Raw genomic sequence first — 16,122 nt, forward strand, 5'->3', positions numbered from 1 at the left:
CGCGGTGGAGCCCGCTCCGCTCCCACTACGACTCCCACAAGGCCGCGCGGCCGCCGCTGCGCCCGCGCGCCGCCATTTTGGAGAGCGGCGCGCTGCCTTCAAACCGCTGCGCGGCAAGTCCGGGGGAGCGGCCGTTGCGGGGCGGCGGCGGCTCCCGGCGGGCTGGAGCTAGGGTGGTGGTGGCGGCGGGTGGAGCCGCGCACCTTCGTACCTTCGCGGGGCTGTCCCGCTTTGGGTGTTCCCCCTCCCCACTCCCTGCTTGTCGTGGGGGAAATGGCGGCGGGGGGGCTGTGGGTCGTCTGCCGCGGCTGGGCCTCCGCGGGCCTCTGTGGTGACTAACCGCCGCCCTGGGTCCCTGGAACCCGGTGCCCAGCCCGGCTCCTCGGCTGTCCGGGGGCCTCTTCGGCGGTAGGCGCAGCGGGGAGGGGGCCGCGGCCGCGGAGGTTTCGGGGTCCGGGTAGTTACGCCATAGCTTGTTATTAAAACCTGCGTTAATTGAGAGTGTTTGCCCTCATTCTTTCCCCCCTTTGCCCTTTGTACAGCTGAATCATATAAATCCTTAAATTGTGTTTGCACAGTGATCCTCATGTGCGTGTGATGCTACTATAATAAAGTTAAACATGATATAACAAGGAAGAAAGATTACTCTTCTTCAGCACCTTGATGGATTATTTCCATGCAGGGGATTTTACCTATAAGGAGGAAATGAACTACCAAGCTTCTTTCAGTGACCTTGAAAACCCTGACTGCAGCACTTGGAACTAGCCTGCACTTAAAACTCTTCAATTTATAATTTTTGGGGTTACAAAGCCAACTTGCATTGGCTTGACTGTTAATTGCACAAATAGAGCAATTTTAAATGCTCCTATGGGTCACATTCCATGTAAGCCACACATGCATCCTGTAAAATTCTTTGATATGTGTTCCCGTTCTGGTTATATAAAATATCTGCAAGAATAATGGCTTCCTACTCTGTTAACTAGCCACTTTCTGTAGCGTCTATGCTTTTTTTGCTTACTTCTACTTTTGTGCCTGAACACTCATGTTTTGTGCTGGTTCTGAAATCAAAGGTTATGATATTGCAGCATATTTTTCCAGAATTGTACTTTTGGTGAGAAATGTCAGCAACTCCTAATGTGAAATGCCATTCTTGCAAAAACAGAGTAATGAGGTTCCTCTTGCACTGACAAGGAGCTAGATTTTCTTGCTCTTGTTAAATTTTTTGCTAGGGTGTCAATAATGTAAGAAGAACCTCCCTAGCGTTATCTTTTTCTAGAGGCTTTGTCTTCTGCCTTTTACTTTTCCAGTGGTGACACATGTATGTGACAAACTTAATTGAAAAGCAGCAAACTGAGAAGCTAAATAGTAATTTTTAGGAAAATAATAAATTTTGCATAAAAATAAAAATCATAGATACTTTGCAGTTATGAGAAGGAAATTCAGTGACACTGATCATTTACATTTTTGTTTCTTTTTCCGTTTAGACTGCTTAAAAGGAGGAGTGGAGATTCTAATAGAGGTCTGGATAAAAACTGTGGCAAGCTCCATAAAAAAATTCAATGTCAGATCTCCTGACTCAACAGTATCTTCCCTTCTAGCAAGCTACAGCATTGACAGCAATAATCCATACTCAAACAGTATGATTCGCTACAAGGACAAGCTTTACAGCTCTGCATCTGAGGCTCTGGAGGCATATATTGAAGATTTTGATCTAAGTCTCATGTCTTCAGACATAAGCACTGGAAAAATCTGCATAAGTCAAAGCACTCCCAAACATACTAAGTTTTCAAAACATCGTACCAAAGAAAGATATGGTACGTCTTCTACAAATACATCTTTTAATAAGGTCTGGTGTTTGCTGTTTATCTTCTTTTCATTGCTGATGGTATTGCAATTCCTTGACTTGTATTAGCTGAGTTTTAGTGAAGGAGTATTTCCTGCACAACTGATTGCAAGAATATGTGGCATAGTAAATGATGTCTGGTCATGGCTAGCAATATTTGTCATTCTCTTTGATTCTTTTTTGTAAGTACTTAGTGGATTGGTGAAAGATACAGAACTCATGACCACACTCATATATGCAATGATAAATTCCAGACTATGGAATAGAAAATGTATTTTCTATATGTGAATATATGCTAAAAACAATGTAAATCATGGCTTAAACTTGAGTCTTGACAAAAATCCCAGTTCCCTTGCCAGAGTAAGTAAGACCAGAATCTAATTAATGGAAAGAGTTCCCTTAAATCCTGCTTTGACTTCAGGAATTAGAACAAAATTTGCTCCTTATTTATTGTTTTATATTGAATGTACTTTTGGGTCTGAAGCCTAAACTAACTGGGCCTAGGAGCAAACTTAAATGGGTTTGAATTTGTTTTTACAGTTATTACTTGGCTTGAATTAATGGATATTTAATTAACTATTTAAACTTGTATAAGAAGATTGAGGGTAGATTAACTGTGCCTGAGCTAATTTATGCTGCAGATGCTTTGTGCATTACATCTAAAATAGCAGTGCCCTAAGTACTGAGAAATTTCATACCTGAAAAAGGACACTTGCCAAAGTTGCATTGACAGGGACAATTTTGGTAGCATGCTTGTATTATTCAGGGTTTTTTTCTCTTCTCTAGCCTATAATCTTCCTTTAGCTTCACACCCTTCTCTACTTCCTCTCATCAACATAGCCATCCAAAGAATGATTTTGTAATATAAGTCATCCTCTAATTAAGTTTGGCTGATAATCCAAACAAAAATAAGCATTCTGATTATTACTGAGAAACTGTTCTATAAAAGACATCATCTCTTTGTACATTACGCTGAAGCTTCTCTGTTATTCTTTCCTGAAGTCTCATTAGCTTCATTCCTATGTTAGCTAGCTGCATGTATATTTTGTATATTATAGAGGTCTGTTGTATACAGTTTTCTCTTTGTGATATTAAAAAAATAACTTCCAGCTAATAGCTGAGGAAAACCAATTTTTGTGAATCAAAGTGTATTCAGTAAAAATAAGGATTTGATGCTATAATTCTTCCCTGAAAATCATCCAAGTCTAATCTTATATAGTATGTAAGTTTCTGCAGGATTATGAAATGAGTCTATAGGCCCATTAGCTGGCTAATTGTCTTACACGCTATTGCTTTTAGTTGTCTTTTTCTGTAGTAAATTTGCTGCATTCAGATATGTAGAAAGTTGTCTCTAACATTACTGCATGGAGGAAGTATCACTTCCTGTGATATTAAGGCTGTATTTGCAAAGTACACAGTTCTGAATGTGTAACTAAAAATAGATTGTAGGATGTTGGGGTTTTTTCTCCATAATGGTTTTCGCCATAACCCAGCAGTACTGATGCTGTCAAAAGTTCTTGTGAGGAGTTGTCATATGACTGTAGAACTCCACATGTGTTTATTGTCTAACATAAATCATACTGTTACATGATTACATTTGCTAGAAATTTGCTTTTTCTTTGATATTCATCATTAGAATGTTAGCTAAGTTGCCAATCCAAGGACCGTTATAAAACTATGAATCAAATTAATAAAGATGTTTAATTAACCTTAAAAAAGTTTATTTATCTTGTAATAGTAATTTGATATGTGTTAAAGGCAAAGTAATCAGTTGTACAAATTATCTTTGTGCTTAAAACCAGGGTTTCAGAAAAATGGTCTGATGTTCCACTTTAGGAAAAGCACTTTTTTGTTCATGATAGTTCGGAAAAGTTTATTATCTCAGGAAGTTGGTTTCCTAATTGCAAATAGACAGTTCAGGTTTTCCAAATATGTGTGTGATTATAAAAAGAAAATGTAGGAGAGTTCTTGGGGAGTGGATAGCTTGAAGATACTTGAGTTGTTGATTTTTTTAAATGACAATTATATTTATAGCTGCATCAGGATCAGATAAAGGGATAGATGCTGAGCACTTAAAATAAGATTAAGGTGAAGTACAAATACAGTAAGAATAGAATATTTTAAAAACTTTAAATTTTGAGTACTATGAAACGAAGGGTAAGTTTCAGCTGGTAAGTATTTCTCATGATTCTGATTAGAAACAGAACCACTCTTGCAAGAACTGGAATTCAGTACCCTCAGGTAAATAATACACTCGGACTTTAAATTGTTACTTCGTTTTAGATCTTACAAATGTATTATTTTGGTATGCTTGGAGTTTAGCACTTCATGTAAAATGTCTTCATTTTTCAGTGTTGGAGGAGTTCAATCAGCCTGCAGGATTAGGTTCTACTGCTTCACCCTGCGGAAGGAGGACTGAGTGTGACCCAGACTCGATTAGTCTCACGACAGATGACCTATTAGCATTTCCAGCAGATGGATCTCGACCCTTTGTCCAGTGCAGTCCTTTTAAATCAAGGCATCAAAGTAGTGAACGGAATAGGCAGTCACTTAAAAAGCCTGCTTTCTACCCTTGCCACACCTCATCACTTGATACTGAAAAGGATTTCTGTCTCCAAGAGAATGACAAATCTGTTGCTAATCAGAAGCTACACAAAAACTTCAGCAAAAAGAAGCACAGCATATGTACATCTCATAGGTACAATTCTGTCTCTTCTAAAGAAAATCCAAGAGCCTTGTCTTTTGAAGAGAACTCTAGTGCTTGTCCTGTTAAAAATTACCCAAGATGGCTTACTAGTGGGAAGTCTAACTTAAGTGTATCAGGGATAAGTAGTATTCCAAATTTTCACTACCCAGTCTGGCTTAGCAGTCAAAACCTTTTTTCTGATTCAGCTAATGAAAGTGATGGTCAAACTTTTCATAAACGACGTGAAGCTTCCTCTTCACAAACTTCTGAGATCCTGAAAAAGAGACACTCCATGGACAAAGACAATTCTAACTTTTTTTTTGAACATAATGGTTTCCTGGATCTAACAGGTGATAATGAATTAGCAGAAAGTTGCAACTATGACAGTCCAGACTCATGCTTCCAAGCTGGTAACTCCTCTTCAAGACACACAAAACAGCCATTCAGAGGTAACTATATTTCACAGAATTTGTTTTTGAATTTTTGAGGATGTGTATAAGTACATTAAAGAGGTGTTCATTTTTTAAATCACAACATTAGCTATGTTAGTTGGACTGCACTGGATGGTAGATTTGTTTACTCCCATCTTTGACAAATGATTGAAAGCACTTACTAGTAGTTGACCAAGTTAAACAGCTGCTATACTTCAAGTTTTCATATATAAATTAATACTTAAACATTCCTTTACAGCAAAGAATATTTATTACAGTAGAATATTTAGCACCTTACTGTAAGATAATGACAGTAATTCCAAATATTTTAATAGGATTTCAAGCACTGAAGTAAATTATATGAAGTGTAGACTTGGAAGAGAGAGATTCCTAAACGTAGTGTAAATGAATCTGCCAAATTGCTAAGAAGTATCATTTATCATACAGTCTTTTCCCCTATTTTACACAGTCAGCAGGAGATATTTGTAAATCATATATTTAGGTTATCGGTTGCCTTCAATTTATGTAAAGACTTGGAGAATCTCTTGTAGCCACTTTTTGTAGCAGGCCCATTGCTCTTCAGCAGCGGGCCACACTATCTTATCTTTGTATCATGAAATATTGGTTGGATTTGTTTTGATATCAGAGATTAACAACTCAAAGTGTTAATTACCTTCACTTCTCTCTAATTCTCCTCATGTAAAAGTAAAAATATCTTTTCTTTGTTATGCAAGCTCTAACAATTGATCTCTCCCCTTTTCCCAGAAGTTATATATAAAAACTAAGTTAAAATATTATTTATGTTGTGAATTCAAAGTTATGAAAAGCCTGATTCGCACATATCTGTAAACACCTTACCTAGTGAGTATGCATGATGAGCTGGTTTTAATATGTGGTTATATCCTTTTTTTCACCCAGAAATTTTTATCAACCATGAACAGGATAGATATAAAAATATATGAGAATGTGTCTGTCATTTTGAGTGCTTGTCTCAGCCTATTTTTAAATGTGAATTTTGTATGTGATTATGTATATGATATGCATGTATATGTTTGCATGATTTCTCTCCCAGGTATCTGTAAAAGCACATATTAGAAAAACCTATATAAAATAATAGAAAAATTAGCCAATGAATTTGCAGTATTAATATGTAATATTTAACTTTGTTTTATGAAATAGTCTTAATCGTATTTTCTACAGCATGAGAGCACTTTAAAAGCATTACATGATCTTGAATGCTGCATATGATATTTGTATTAAATAAGTTAGGAAAAGATGCTTGACTACTTTAGACACCCTTCTGTCCACAACCTTTCAGATCCCACTTGGTACAGACGATTTACATGCCATACTGTCATACCAAGATAAGCAAAGGAGCTGTGTTGTGGCTACAGTATCTGTAAAATATTTCCAGTGCTTTGTAACTCATCTGTAATAATTTTCTTTGAGCATTACATAAAATTGAAAGTAGTGTGGAAATAATGCCAGCTTGAAGAGGGTCGGATATATTGTATCTTTATTTTTTAGAAGACCAACTTGAGCTACTTATCTTGAAGGCTGAGAAATTTCTGGAGACTTCAACTGAAGATTTTTCAAATGCTCTGAAAAATGATGACAGTCCTTCTACAACAGATATACTAGAAGCAGAACGATCATGGGAAAATATTCCAGTTGCTTTGTAAGTAAACATAGATTTTAAAATATTTTTTTCAGAAAAATACATAATGTATTTAGTGGCTTTTGTATATAGACTGTAGGTAACAGTGCTGTGGTATACACACAAAAGATTTATAGCTAGATTTCTGTGAAGTGCTAAACTTCTGATATTTCAAGGTCAGGAGATTCATGCGCTACTTTCCCTTTTTCACCATCTTGAGAAGAGTACTATCAGTATTACTTACTGTTGGCTTTTAATAGTGTTTCTTATATCCTATATCATTACCATACAAAGATATTACTTCAAGAGAAAAATATTTAAAGGAACTTAAATTGTTAGATTTCATAGCTTATGAGTTTACTGGTTAATAGTTGTGGTATGTGTGCTTTAAAAAAGCAGTATGGCCTTGGGAAATTTTGGAGCGCTCCTGGAAGTGAAATTTCCATTGTTGGGGAAGTGAAAGTTTATTTTATAGGTCCAAAGAATGCTAGAAATCAATACTAGAAGTTCCTATAGCTTTAGTCATTTTTAAAATGAAAGAGATGATGTTTGTGGTTACTTGTATTGTCTATTTGTCAGTTTCCCTTTACTCAGAAGATTTTGAACCATTGGTTAATTTTAGCAATATTTAACAAATGAGTAAAAGTCTCAAAATACAACATTCTTGCAAGATTATTTTTTCTTTTGACAATAGAAGAGTTACTATTCAAGCCTCTCCTGAGAGAGAGGATAATAATCTAACCCTCTGCTAGCCACCAGAACATTCACCTAGGAGAGCACCATTGGAAATCAGGCTTCATTAATTTCTGTTTCATGAAACTACTTGTTTTGAATTAAAATGAATATCTTTGAGACTACAGAAGGATTAAAGGTCAGCAAGGATAAGGCAACTATTTTTCTTTGAATGTTGAATACTAATGCAGGAATAGCAGGTGTTAGAAAAACATGCATGTTTACTAAATTATGGCTGAGTTTTAAAGAAGTCCTTATATCACCTTTTTTGTTCAGTTGCTTTTTTATGGCTACCCAGGTTTTGATTATACTGGCAAAACTGGAAAAAACAGTTGTCCGGTTCTATTACAAGCACCAAAGTGCTGACAGGACTACTCAGTGCCCCATGGTGTTGCATTGAGGCAGTATATGTGCTTCCATCATAATGACCATATTCTAAAACAATTCTTTTAATTTATAAACCTGTTATTACTCCCCACTGCATCCTTAATGTTTCTTTAGCAAATCACCAGTGCCTGTATGCTGTGAGGACGAAGAGGATACTCTACCATTCTCCAAGGCAAATATTGTTCATGAATTCCTAGAAGACTGTATAAATGACAAAAATAAGGTCAGTAAAACTGAGTATTTGTTCATGAGAGTGCCCAAAACACATTAGACCAGTAAATATTAAAAGGCAGAATGCCTGTGAATTGGTTGTCATTCTGGCTGAAATATATAAAACAGAAAGTCGAACTGTACTAATTTAGTCATATTTCAGCGTGTTGAATTCTTTCAATTATTAAACCCTATAATATAACCCTTGATCACAATTAGGAATTTAAAAAAATCCAACTATGAAATGCTTTGCTTAGTAGTGGTTTTACTTTTACACTCCATATTTTGTTTAAATAATAATTTTCCTGCCTCAAGTAAAGGAAGAAAGACTTGTGTTATTAATGTATTAAATACTGCTAATTCCATAGCCTTGTTGATGTCATGTATGCTATGAGTCAAGTTCAAGAGGTAAGTTATGTAATATATTTCTTATTATTCCTGTTATTGCCTTGGAATTGGATTGTAGATTCAGTTTACTCTCTTTAGAGTATTTGTTATTTTTACCCCATGCTTTGATATTAATCAACTTCTTGGTAATATTAATATTATTCACTCTTTCATTTTAATTATGTGAACCCTTTCTTTTCTGTTATTCTCCTTTGAGATAGGAAGATGAACACTGAACCCAGTATTCTAGTTGAATGGCATATTATTAATTTGTGTCCTGCTACGTTTCCTTTATCTTCTGTCCTTGAATTTCAATTGCTCTAATATCCTGTTTCCCCATTCTGTAGTAAGCACGGCATTATTCTTTTAACTTTTCTACTGTTGCACATACTTCTGTTTCCCTAATGGGTTAATTGACACAGAACCTAGCAATATGTATGAGACAAAATATTCTGTCTGGTGAACGTTGCTTCACGGTATTTCATCCTTATTCTTTCCCATTCTCATGGTTCTGCTAGATCACTAGACGTATCTAGACCTTGATATCGAAGCCTCTCGCTAGGCTCCAAAAGGGCTCGTTGTGCGCAGGCACGCATGGCTTTTGCTCTGGGGCCCGTGTTGCTCTCGGGAGGCGCCGCAGCCTCTCGACATTGACCGTTTTTCCCGCCGCCGGGCCTTGAGGAGTTTGGATTTGCCGCCCTCTCGCTAGGACACCGCATGCCTAGCTCTCGATCGCTGTCGCTGTTCAGCGATGCCTGTGGGTGTCGAGAGGCGTCGAGGCGTGTGGATTTGCCTAGCTCCTTGCAGGGATCCCTAGCAGTAGGTGCCGCTGGTTTATGGGGAAGTGGGGAGATGGATGCGTGCCGCTAGGCGTCGATAGCGCTCGCTCTGCAGAGGCCCCTGTGGCTTTGTGTCTGTGGCAGCTTTTGCTCTTGGGAGGCATGGAAGGGGATCGACAGCGCTCGCTCTCGCTCTCGCTCTCGAGCGGCATCGATGCCTGTGCAATTCGGGACCTATCGAGCGGCTTCGATATCGATATCGATATCGAAGCCTCTCGCTAGGCTCCAAAAGGGCTCGTTGTGCGCAGGCACGCATGGCTTTTGCTCTGGGGCCCGTGTTGCTCTCGGGAGGCGCCGCAGCCTCTCGACATTGACCGTTTTTCCCGCCGCCGGGCCTTGAGGAGTTTGGATTTGCCGCCCTCTCGCTAGGACGCCGCATGCCTAGCTCTCGATGGCTGTCGCTGTTCAGCGATGCCTGTGGGTGTCGAGAGGCGTCGAGGCGTGTGGATTTGCCTAGCTCCTTGCAGGGATCCCTAGCAGTAGGTGCCGCTGGTTCTCGGGAAGTGGGGAGATGGATCGGTGTCGAGAGGCGTCGAGGCGTGTGGATTTGCCTAGCTCCTTGCAGGGATCCCTAGCAGTAGGTGCCGCTGGTTCTCGGGAAGTGGGGAGATGGATGCGTGCCGCTAGGCGTCGATAGCGCTCGCTCTGCAGAGGCCCCTGTGGCTTTGTGTCTGTGGCGGCTTTTGCTCTTGGGAGGCATGGAAGGGGATCGACAGCGCTCGCTCTCGCTCTCGAGCCCCATCGATGCCTGTGCAATTCGGGACCTCTCGCTAGGCTCCAAAAGGGCTCGTTGTGCGCAGGCACGCATGGCTTTTGCTCTGGGGCCCGTGTTGCTCTCGGGAGGCACCGCAGCCTCTCGACATTGACCGTTTTTCCCGCCGCCGGGCCTTGAGGAGTTTGGATTTGCCGCCCTCTCGCTAGGACACCGCATGCCTAGCTCTCGATCGCTGTCGCTGTTCAGCGATGCCTGTGGGTGTCGAGAGGCGTCGAGGCGTGTGGATTTGCCTAGCTCCTTGCAGGGATCGCTAGCAGTAGGTGCCGCTGGTTTATGGGGAAGTGGGGAGATGGATGCGTGCCGCTAGGCGTCGATAGCGCTCGCTCTGCAGAGGCGCCTGTGGCTTTGTGTCTGTGGCGGCTTTTGCTCTTGGGAGGCATGGAAGGGGATCGACAGCGCTCGCTCTCGCTCTCGAGCCCCATCGATGCCTGTGCAATTCGGGACCTATCGAGAGGCTTCGATATCGATATCGATATCGAAGCCTCTCGCTAGGCTCCAAAAGGGCTCGTTGTGCGCAGGCACGCATGGCTTTTGCTCTGGGGCCCGTGTTGCTCTCGGGAGGCGCTGCAGCCTCTCGACATTGACCGTTTTTCCCGCCGCCGGGCCTTGAGGAGTTTGGATTTGCCGCCCTCTCGCTAGGACACCGCATGCCTAGCTCTCGATCGCTGTCGCTGTTCAGCGATGCCTGTGGGTGTCGAGAGGCGTCGAGGCGTGTGGATTTGCCTAGCTCCTTGCAGGGATCCCTAGCAGTAGGTGCCGCTGGTTTATGGGGAAGTGGGGAGATGGATGCGTGCCGCTAGGCGTCGATAGCGCTCGCTCTGCAGAGGCCCCTGTGGCTTTGTGTCTGTGGCGGCTTTTGCTCTTGGGAGGCATGGAAGGGGATCGACAGCGCTCGCTCTCGCTCTCGAGCGGCATCGATGCCTGTGCAATTCGGGACCTATCGAGAGGCTTCGATATCGATATCGATATCGAAGCCTCTCGCTAGGCTCCAAAAGGGCTCGTTGTGCGCAGGCACGCATGGCTTTTGCTCTGGGGCCCGTGTTGCTCTCGGGAGGCGCCGCAGCCTCTCGACATTGACCGTTTTTCCCGCCGCCGGGCCTTGAGGAGTTTGGATTTGCCGCCCTCTCGCTAGGACACCGCATGCCTAGCTCTCGATCGCTGTCGCTGTTCAGCGATGCCTGTGGGTGTCGAGAGGCGTCGAGGCGTGTGGATTTGCCTAGCTCCTTGCAGGGATCCCTAGCAGTAGGTGCCGCTGGTTTATGGGGAAGTGGGGAGATGGATGCGTGCCGCTAGGCGTCGATAGCGCTCGCTCTGCAGAGGCGCCTGTGGCTTTGTGTCTGTGGCGGCTTTTGCTCTTGGGATGCATGGAAGGGGATCGACAGCGCTCGCTCTCGCTCTCGAGCGGCATCGATGCCTGTGCAATTCGGGACCTATCGAGAGGCTTCGATATCGATATCGAAGCCTCTCGCTAGGCTCCAAAAGGGCTCGTTGTGCGCAGGCACGCATGGCTTTTGCTCTGGGGCCCGTGTTGCTCTCGGGAGGCGCCGCAGCCTCTCGACATTGACCGTTTTTCCTGCCGCCGGGCCTTGAGGAGTTTGGATTTGCCGCCCTCTCGCTAGGACACCGCATGCCTAGCTCTCGATGGCTGTCGCTGTCCAGCGATGCCTGTGGGTGTCGAGAGGCGTCGAGGCGTGTGGATTTGCCTAGCTCCTTGCAGGGATCGCTAGCAGTAGGTGCCGCTGGTTTATGGGGAAGTGGGGAGATGGATGCGTGCCGCTAGGCGTCGATAGCGCTCGCTCTGCAGAGGCGCCTGTGGCTTTGTGTCTGTGGCGGCTTTTGCTCTTGGGAGGCATGGAAGGGGATCGACAGCGCTCGCTCTCGCTCTCGAGCGGCATCGATGCCTGTGCAATTCGGGACCTATCGAGAGGCTTCGATATCGATATCGATATCGAAGCCTCTCGCTAGGCTCCAAAAGGGCTCGTTGTGCGCAGGCACGCATGGCTTTTGCTCTGGGGCCCGTGTTGCTCTCGGGAGGCGCCGCAGCCTCTCGACATTGACCGTTTTTCCCGCCGCCGGGCCTTGAGGAGTTTGGATTTGCCGCCCTCTCGCTAGGACACCGCATGCCTAGCTCTCGATGGCTGTCGCTGTTCAGCGATGCCTGTGGGTGTCGAGAGGCGTCGAGGCGTGTGGATTTGCCTAGCTCCTTGCAGGGATCCCTAGCAGTAGGTGCCGCTGGTTCTCGGGAAGTGGGGAGATGGATCGGTGTCAAGAGGCGTCGAGGCGTGTGGATTTGCCTAGCTCCTTGCAGGGATCCCTAGCAGTAGGTGCCGCTGGTTTATGGGGAAGTGGGGAGATGGATGCGTGCTGCTAGGCGTCGATAGCGCTCGCTCTGCAGAGGCCCCTGTGGCTTTGTGTCTGTGGCGGCTTTTGCTCTTGGGAGGCATGGAAGGGGATCGACAGCGCTCGCTCTCGATCTTGAGCCCCATCGATGCCTGTGCAATTCCGGACTTGTCTAGAGGCTTTGATTATATTTCTGGATTGTCCATACTTTTTGTCTCCTTGAATTAATTTGTATTTTTTTTCATTATTTAGTGAATTATTACTGTATAGATGCTAATTACTTGAATAAAACCTTTGTCTATCACTATCAGAAGTTTCTTGTTCTGTCTGTTACGAAATGTTAGAACACCTTCCAGCAGTGCTCTCCCAGCGTTTCAAGGGATTGACATTGTCAGTCTTAGTATTCTTGAATTTTTTTACACAAACCAGAGCTGAGGCCTTTCTGTGATTCTTTAGATCTTCCTTAAAGCATATGTATTCACAGTGACTTCACTGACCATATAGTGGCATGAACTGAGACAATCCAGTGTATCATAGCACCATACATGTGCAATTTATAAACAGAACTTTAAAAAATGGTAGCAGAAAACATTCATAGAAATTAACCTTTAAATTGTTTCAGGAAAACCTCAGAAGCTTTTTTTTTTTAATGTGTGGCAACTGTCAGTGCACTGCAAAATGAACAAAATCTTTGGGTTTTGGTCTAGGAAAACACCTTTTCTGGAGGTAATCATCATGGACCAACTGAAACTTTAAAGCTAATGTTGTTTAACCTTCAAGCAGTTCATGAAAGTTTAAACCAGAATAAAATTGCTGAGGAAAAAGAAGAGTTTGAAAAAGTAAGTGGTCCCTTTCCTTATATTGTATCTTGTTGATATTGATCTGCCATTTACATTTCTGAGAAATATTTTTAGTCCTTTTATGGGCTAGGGCTCCAGTCAGCTTACAAAGAATACTGCCACAGGGTTCAACTCCGTTTGAATCAAGGACATACGCGCTCTACATTGCTATGCCCTAAAGCCAATACATACTTGTTGTTGTTGTTGTTGCTGCCATTGTAAATTGGAAACTCTGAGCTATGCTGTGCTATAATCTGTCCTGTTTCCCCGTGGCATTTTATGGCAGGTCAGTAATATTGATAGATGGCCTCAGCTGTGTTGCAGAAAGTAGTATTTGTAATCCAGAAGATGGCGGCATTACAGGCAGTTCAATCAGTTGCTAGTACATGGCAATAGTTATAACACTGAATGAATTGCTGTATTCTGGATGAGTTGTCTTCTGATAATATCCCAACTAATCCGAGGCTTTGAGGGACATGTAGCAATACTTAGAAAAATCAGACATTCTCAAATGCTCTATCCTTGCCTACTTCAGAATCAATGAGTTTGTATTTTGTGGTCCTTGAGTTTCAAAATAATTTCATGCACTTTATTATCTCTTTATAAGTTTTTTGTAATGTTGCTTACAATGTGTTCTTAAATCATATGTGCCTTGTAAAGCTTACACTAGGTAGTGAATGAAATGATCCATATATCTGGATCAAGTGGGCGGGAGGAATGGGCCAACAGAAACCTCATAAAATTCAGCAAGAGCAAATGCAAGGTCTTGCACCTGGGAAGAAAGAGCCCCTTGCAATAATACGGGCTGGGGACTGCCTGTCTGTGCTGAAAAGTCCCTAGCGGTCTTAATAGCTACAAGCCAAACGTGAGCCAGCAGCGTGCCCTGGCAGCAAGGAAGGCTGACGGCAAACTGGGCTGTATGAATCAGAGCACAGCCAGTACACTGAAAGAAGTGATCGTCCCTCTGTGTCCCCCAGCACACATTAGACCACATCTAGAATACTGCATCCAGTTTGGGGACCCCCACTTCAAGAGAGACGTCGATAAAGTGCTGGAGGGCCACCAAGATGGTCAGTGGGCTGCAGCACTTGCCTGACAATGGGAAGTGGAGGGAACTGGGCTTGTTCAGCCTGGAGAAGAGAAGGTTTGGGGGGGAACTAATAGCAGCCTTCCAGTGCCTGGGGGGAGGGTGTCAAGAAGACAGAGCCAGGCTCTTTACAGTGGTGCATGGTAGAAGGATGAGAGAGAGCAGGCATAAATTGAAACAAGAGGTTCAGACTGGGCATGGGGAGAAATTTTTTTCCCTGTGAGGGCCATCAAGCAGTGGAATAGGTTGCTCAGAGTCATTGAGCAGTCTCCATCTTTGGAGGTTTTCAAGATGTGTTTGGATAAAGCCCTGAGCAACCTGATGTGACCACATAGCAGCCCCTGCTCGGAGCAGGAGATGCGAGTAGAGACCTTCTGAGGTCCCTCCCAAACTGAATTACTTTATGATTGTACAATATAGAGTGGTTCACAATCCAATGAAAAGTGCTATAAAAATTCCATGCTTATGGTCATATTCAGCTAGCTTTCTTTTCCTCAATCAGCAATTTTTTTTTTTTAAGCTTTCTGAAAAAGCAGATGCTGAATTGGAACTGTGCGACAGTGAGATGATCCCTGTTACTGATTCTCTTCAGAAGTAAGTGACCATTGGTGTTCTGACTTTTCACTCAGTTTCAGAAAGTAGTGCATAGAGAGAATGATAAATTAGCTGAGAGAGTTGTCATGTGATCTGAAAACTTTGTTAGAATAAACCAGTAAGTAATAAAACATGGCAGTTCATGGACCAGAGAAATATCTAATGAATCATTGCAGAGATTTACTCTGTTAATAAACCTTTGTATCTTCTGTATTGAAATAAAATCTGCACACCACAATAAATTGAGTATTGCTACACATAGGTGGACTTTGAAATAATCAGACCTGGAGAAGTTTATGATGTGGGACAAAATATTTTCTTACTTTTTTTATTGCTTGGAGAACAATAACTGATAGGAAACATAGTCCATATATGAAATCAGCAGAGTCCTAGTGAACAATCGTAAGTGAATAAAGAAATACTAAGTTTAAGAAAAGGCAGAATGGAAAACAGGTTTTGATTATTTAGCATATTTGCTTCAACAAATCTCAGTATTGCTGTCTAGTTCTATACTGCAATGTTAAATAAAATGATTTTTTTTAATTAAAAAATACAATAACTTTTAGTATTGATAAGCTGTTTTCTGACATATTTTGCAGCATTTAATGTGCTGTGTGAAATAACCCATTGCTGTAATAATTTAATAGAAACTGCATGTTTATGTGAGCACCTGCATTTGAGAAAACATATTTGAAATTTCAGTTTGAAAAAGGTTATTTTGTTTCAATCTTAGTGTATTTTATAATCTCTAAAACAGAATGAATTCAACAGTTAAACTTGGAGATGAGAACTGTATCTAACACCATTCAAACTGCTAAACTGTTAGTAAGAGATCAGATTTTTTTAATGTAAGTAGTTATATGTACACTGTTATGAAAGTCTTTATTTTTCCTAATCTAGGGCTTTACACCATTTGTCTCGTCTTAAAAGTCTTGTTGAAGATACCTCTAACAAGCAGGAGCAAACTGATGATCACCAGGAAGATAAACAAGAAGAAAAAATGAGTGATCTGTGAAGCTGATATCCAGGACTCTTTTAATACTGTGTAATTTAAATAATGCGATGGCCTGTCCTTTGGTCAGAATCCTTTTTGGAAGCTGTACCAGTGCATGTTCTCAGAAAGTATTACTCAGTATTTCAATACCTATTCATTATTGTGCATGCGTTACTTCAAAACTTTATTTGTGGTTCCAGTAGGATCTAACAACATGTGATGAGAGAGATCTTTTTAAAGAATATTTAATTAAAGTAATGTGAATGCTTTCATGGAAGAAGCTCTGTGTCTTTGTAAAAATAAAAGCTCTAAATATTAAAC

At 42.0% G+C, this 16,122-nt stretch overlaps 1 protein-coding gene across 1 annotated transcript; it reads left to right on the forward strand.

Moving 5' to 3' along the window:
• Window positions 1-273: 273 nt before the first annotated feature.
• Window positions 274-16,121, forward strand: CZH18orf54 (chromosome Z C18orf54 homolog). The gene is made up of 9 exons (XM_013945581.2): window positions 274-290; window positions 374-408; window positions 1,485-1,814; window positions 4,196-4,978; window positions 6,488-6,638; window positions 7,851-7,959; window positions 12,995-13,126; window positions 14,734-14,807; window positions 15,708-16,121. The coding sequence occupies exons 1-9, from the start codon at window positions 274-276 to the stop codon at window positions 15,820-15,822; spliced, it is 1,746 nt and encodes a 581-aa protein (XP_013801035.2). The 3' UTR covers window positions 15,823-16,121.
• Window position 16,122: the final 1 nt, after the last annotated feature.

This window comes from Apteryx mantelli, chromosome Z (genome assembly GCF_036417845.1).
Source record: "Apteryx mantelli isolate bAptMan1 chromosome Z, bAptMan1.hap1, whole genome shotgun sequence".
In the NCBI taxonomy this organism is placed as follows: Eukaryota; Metazoa; Chordata; class Aves; order Apterygiformes; family Apterygidae; genus Apteryx; species Apteryx mantelli.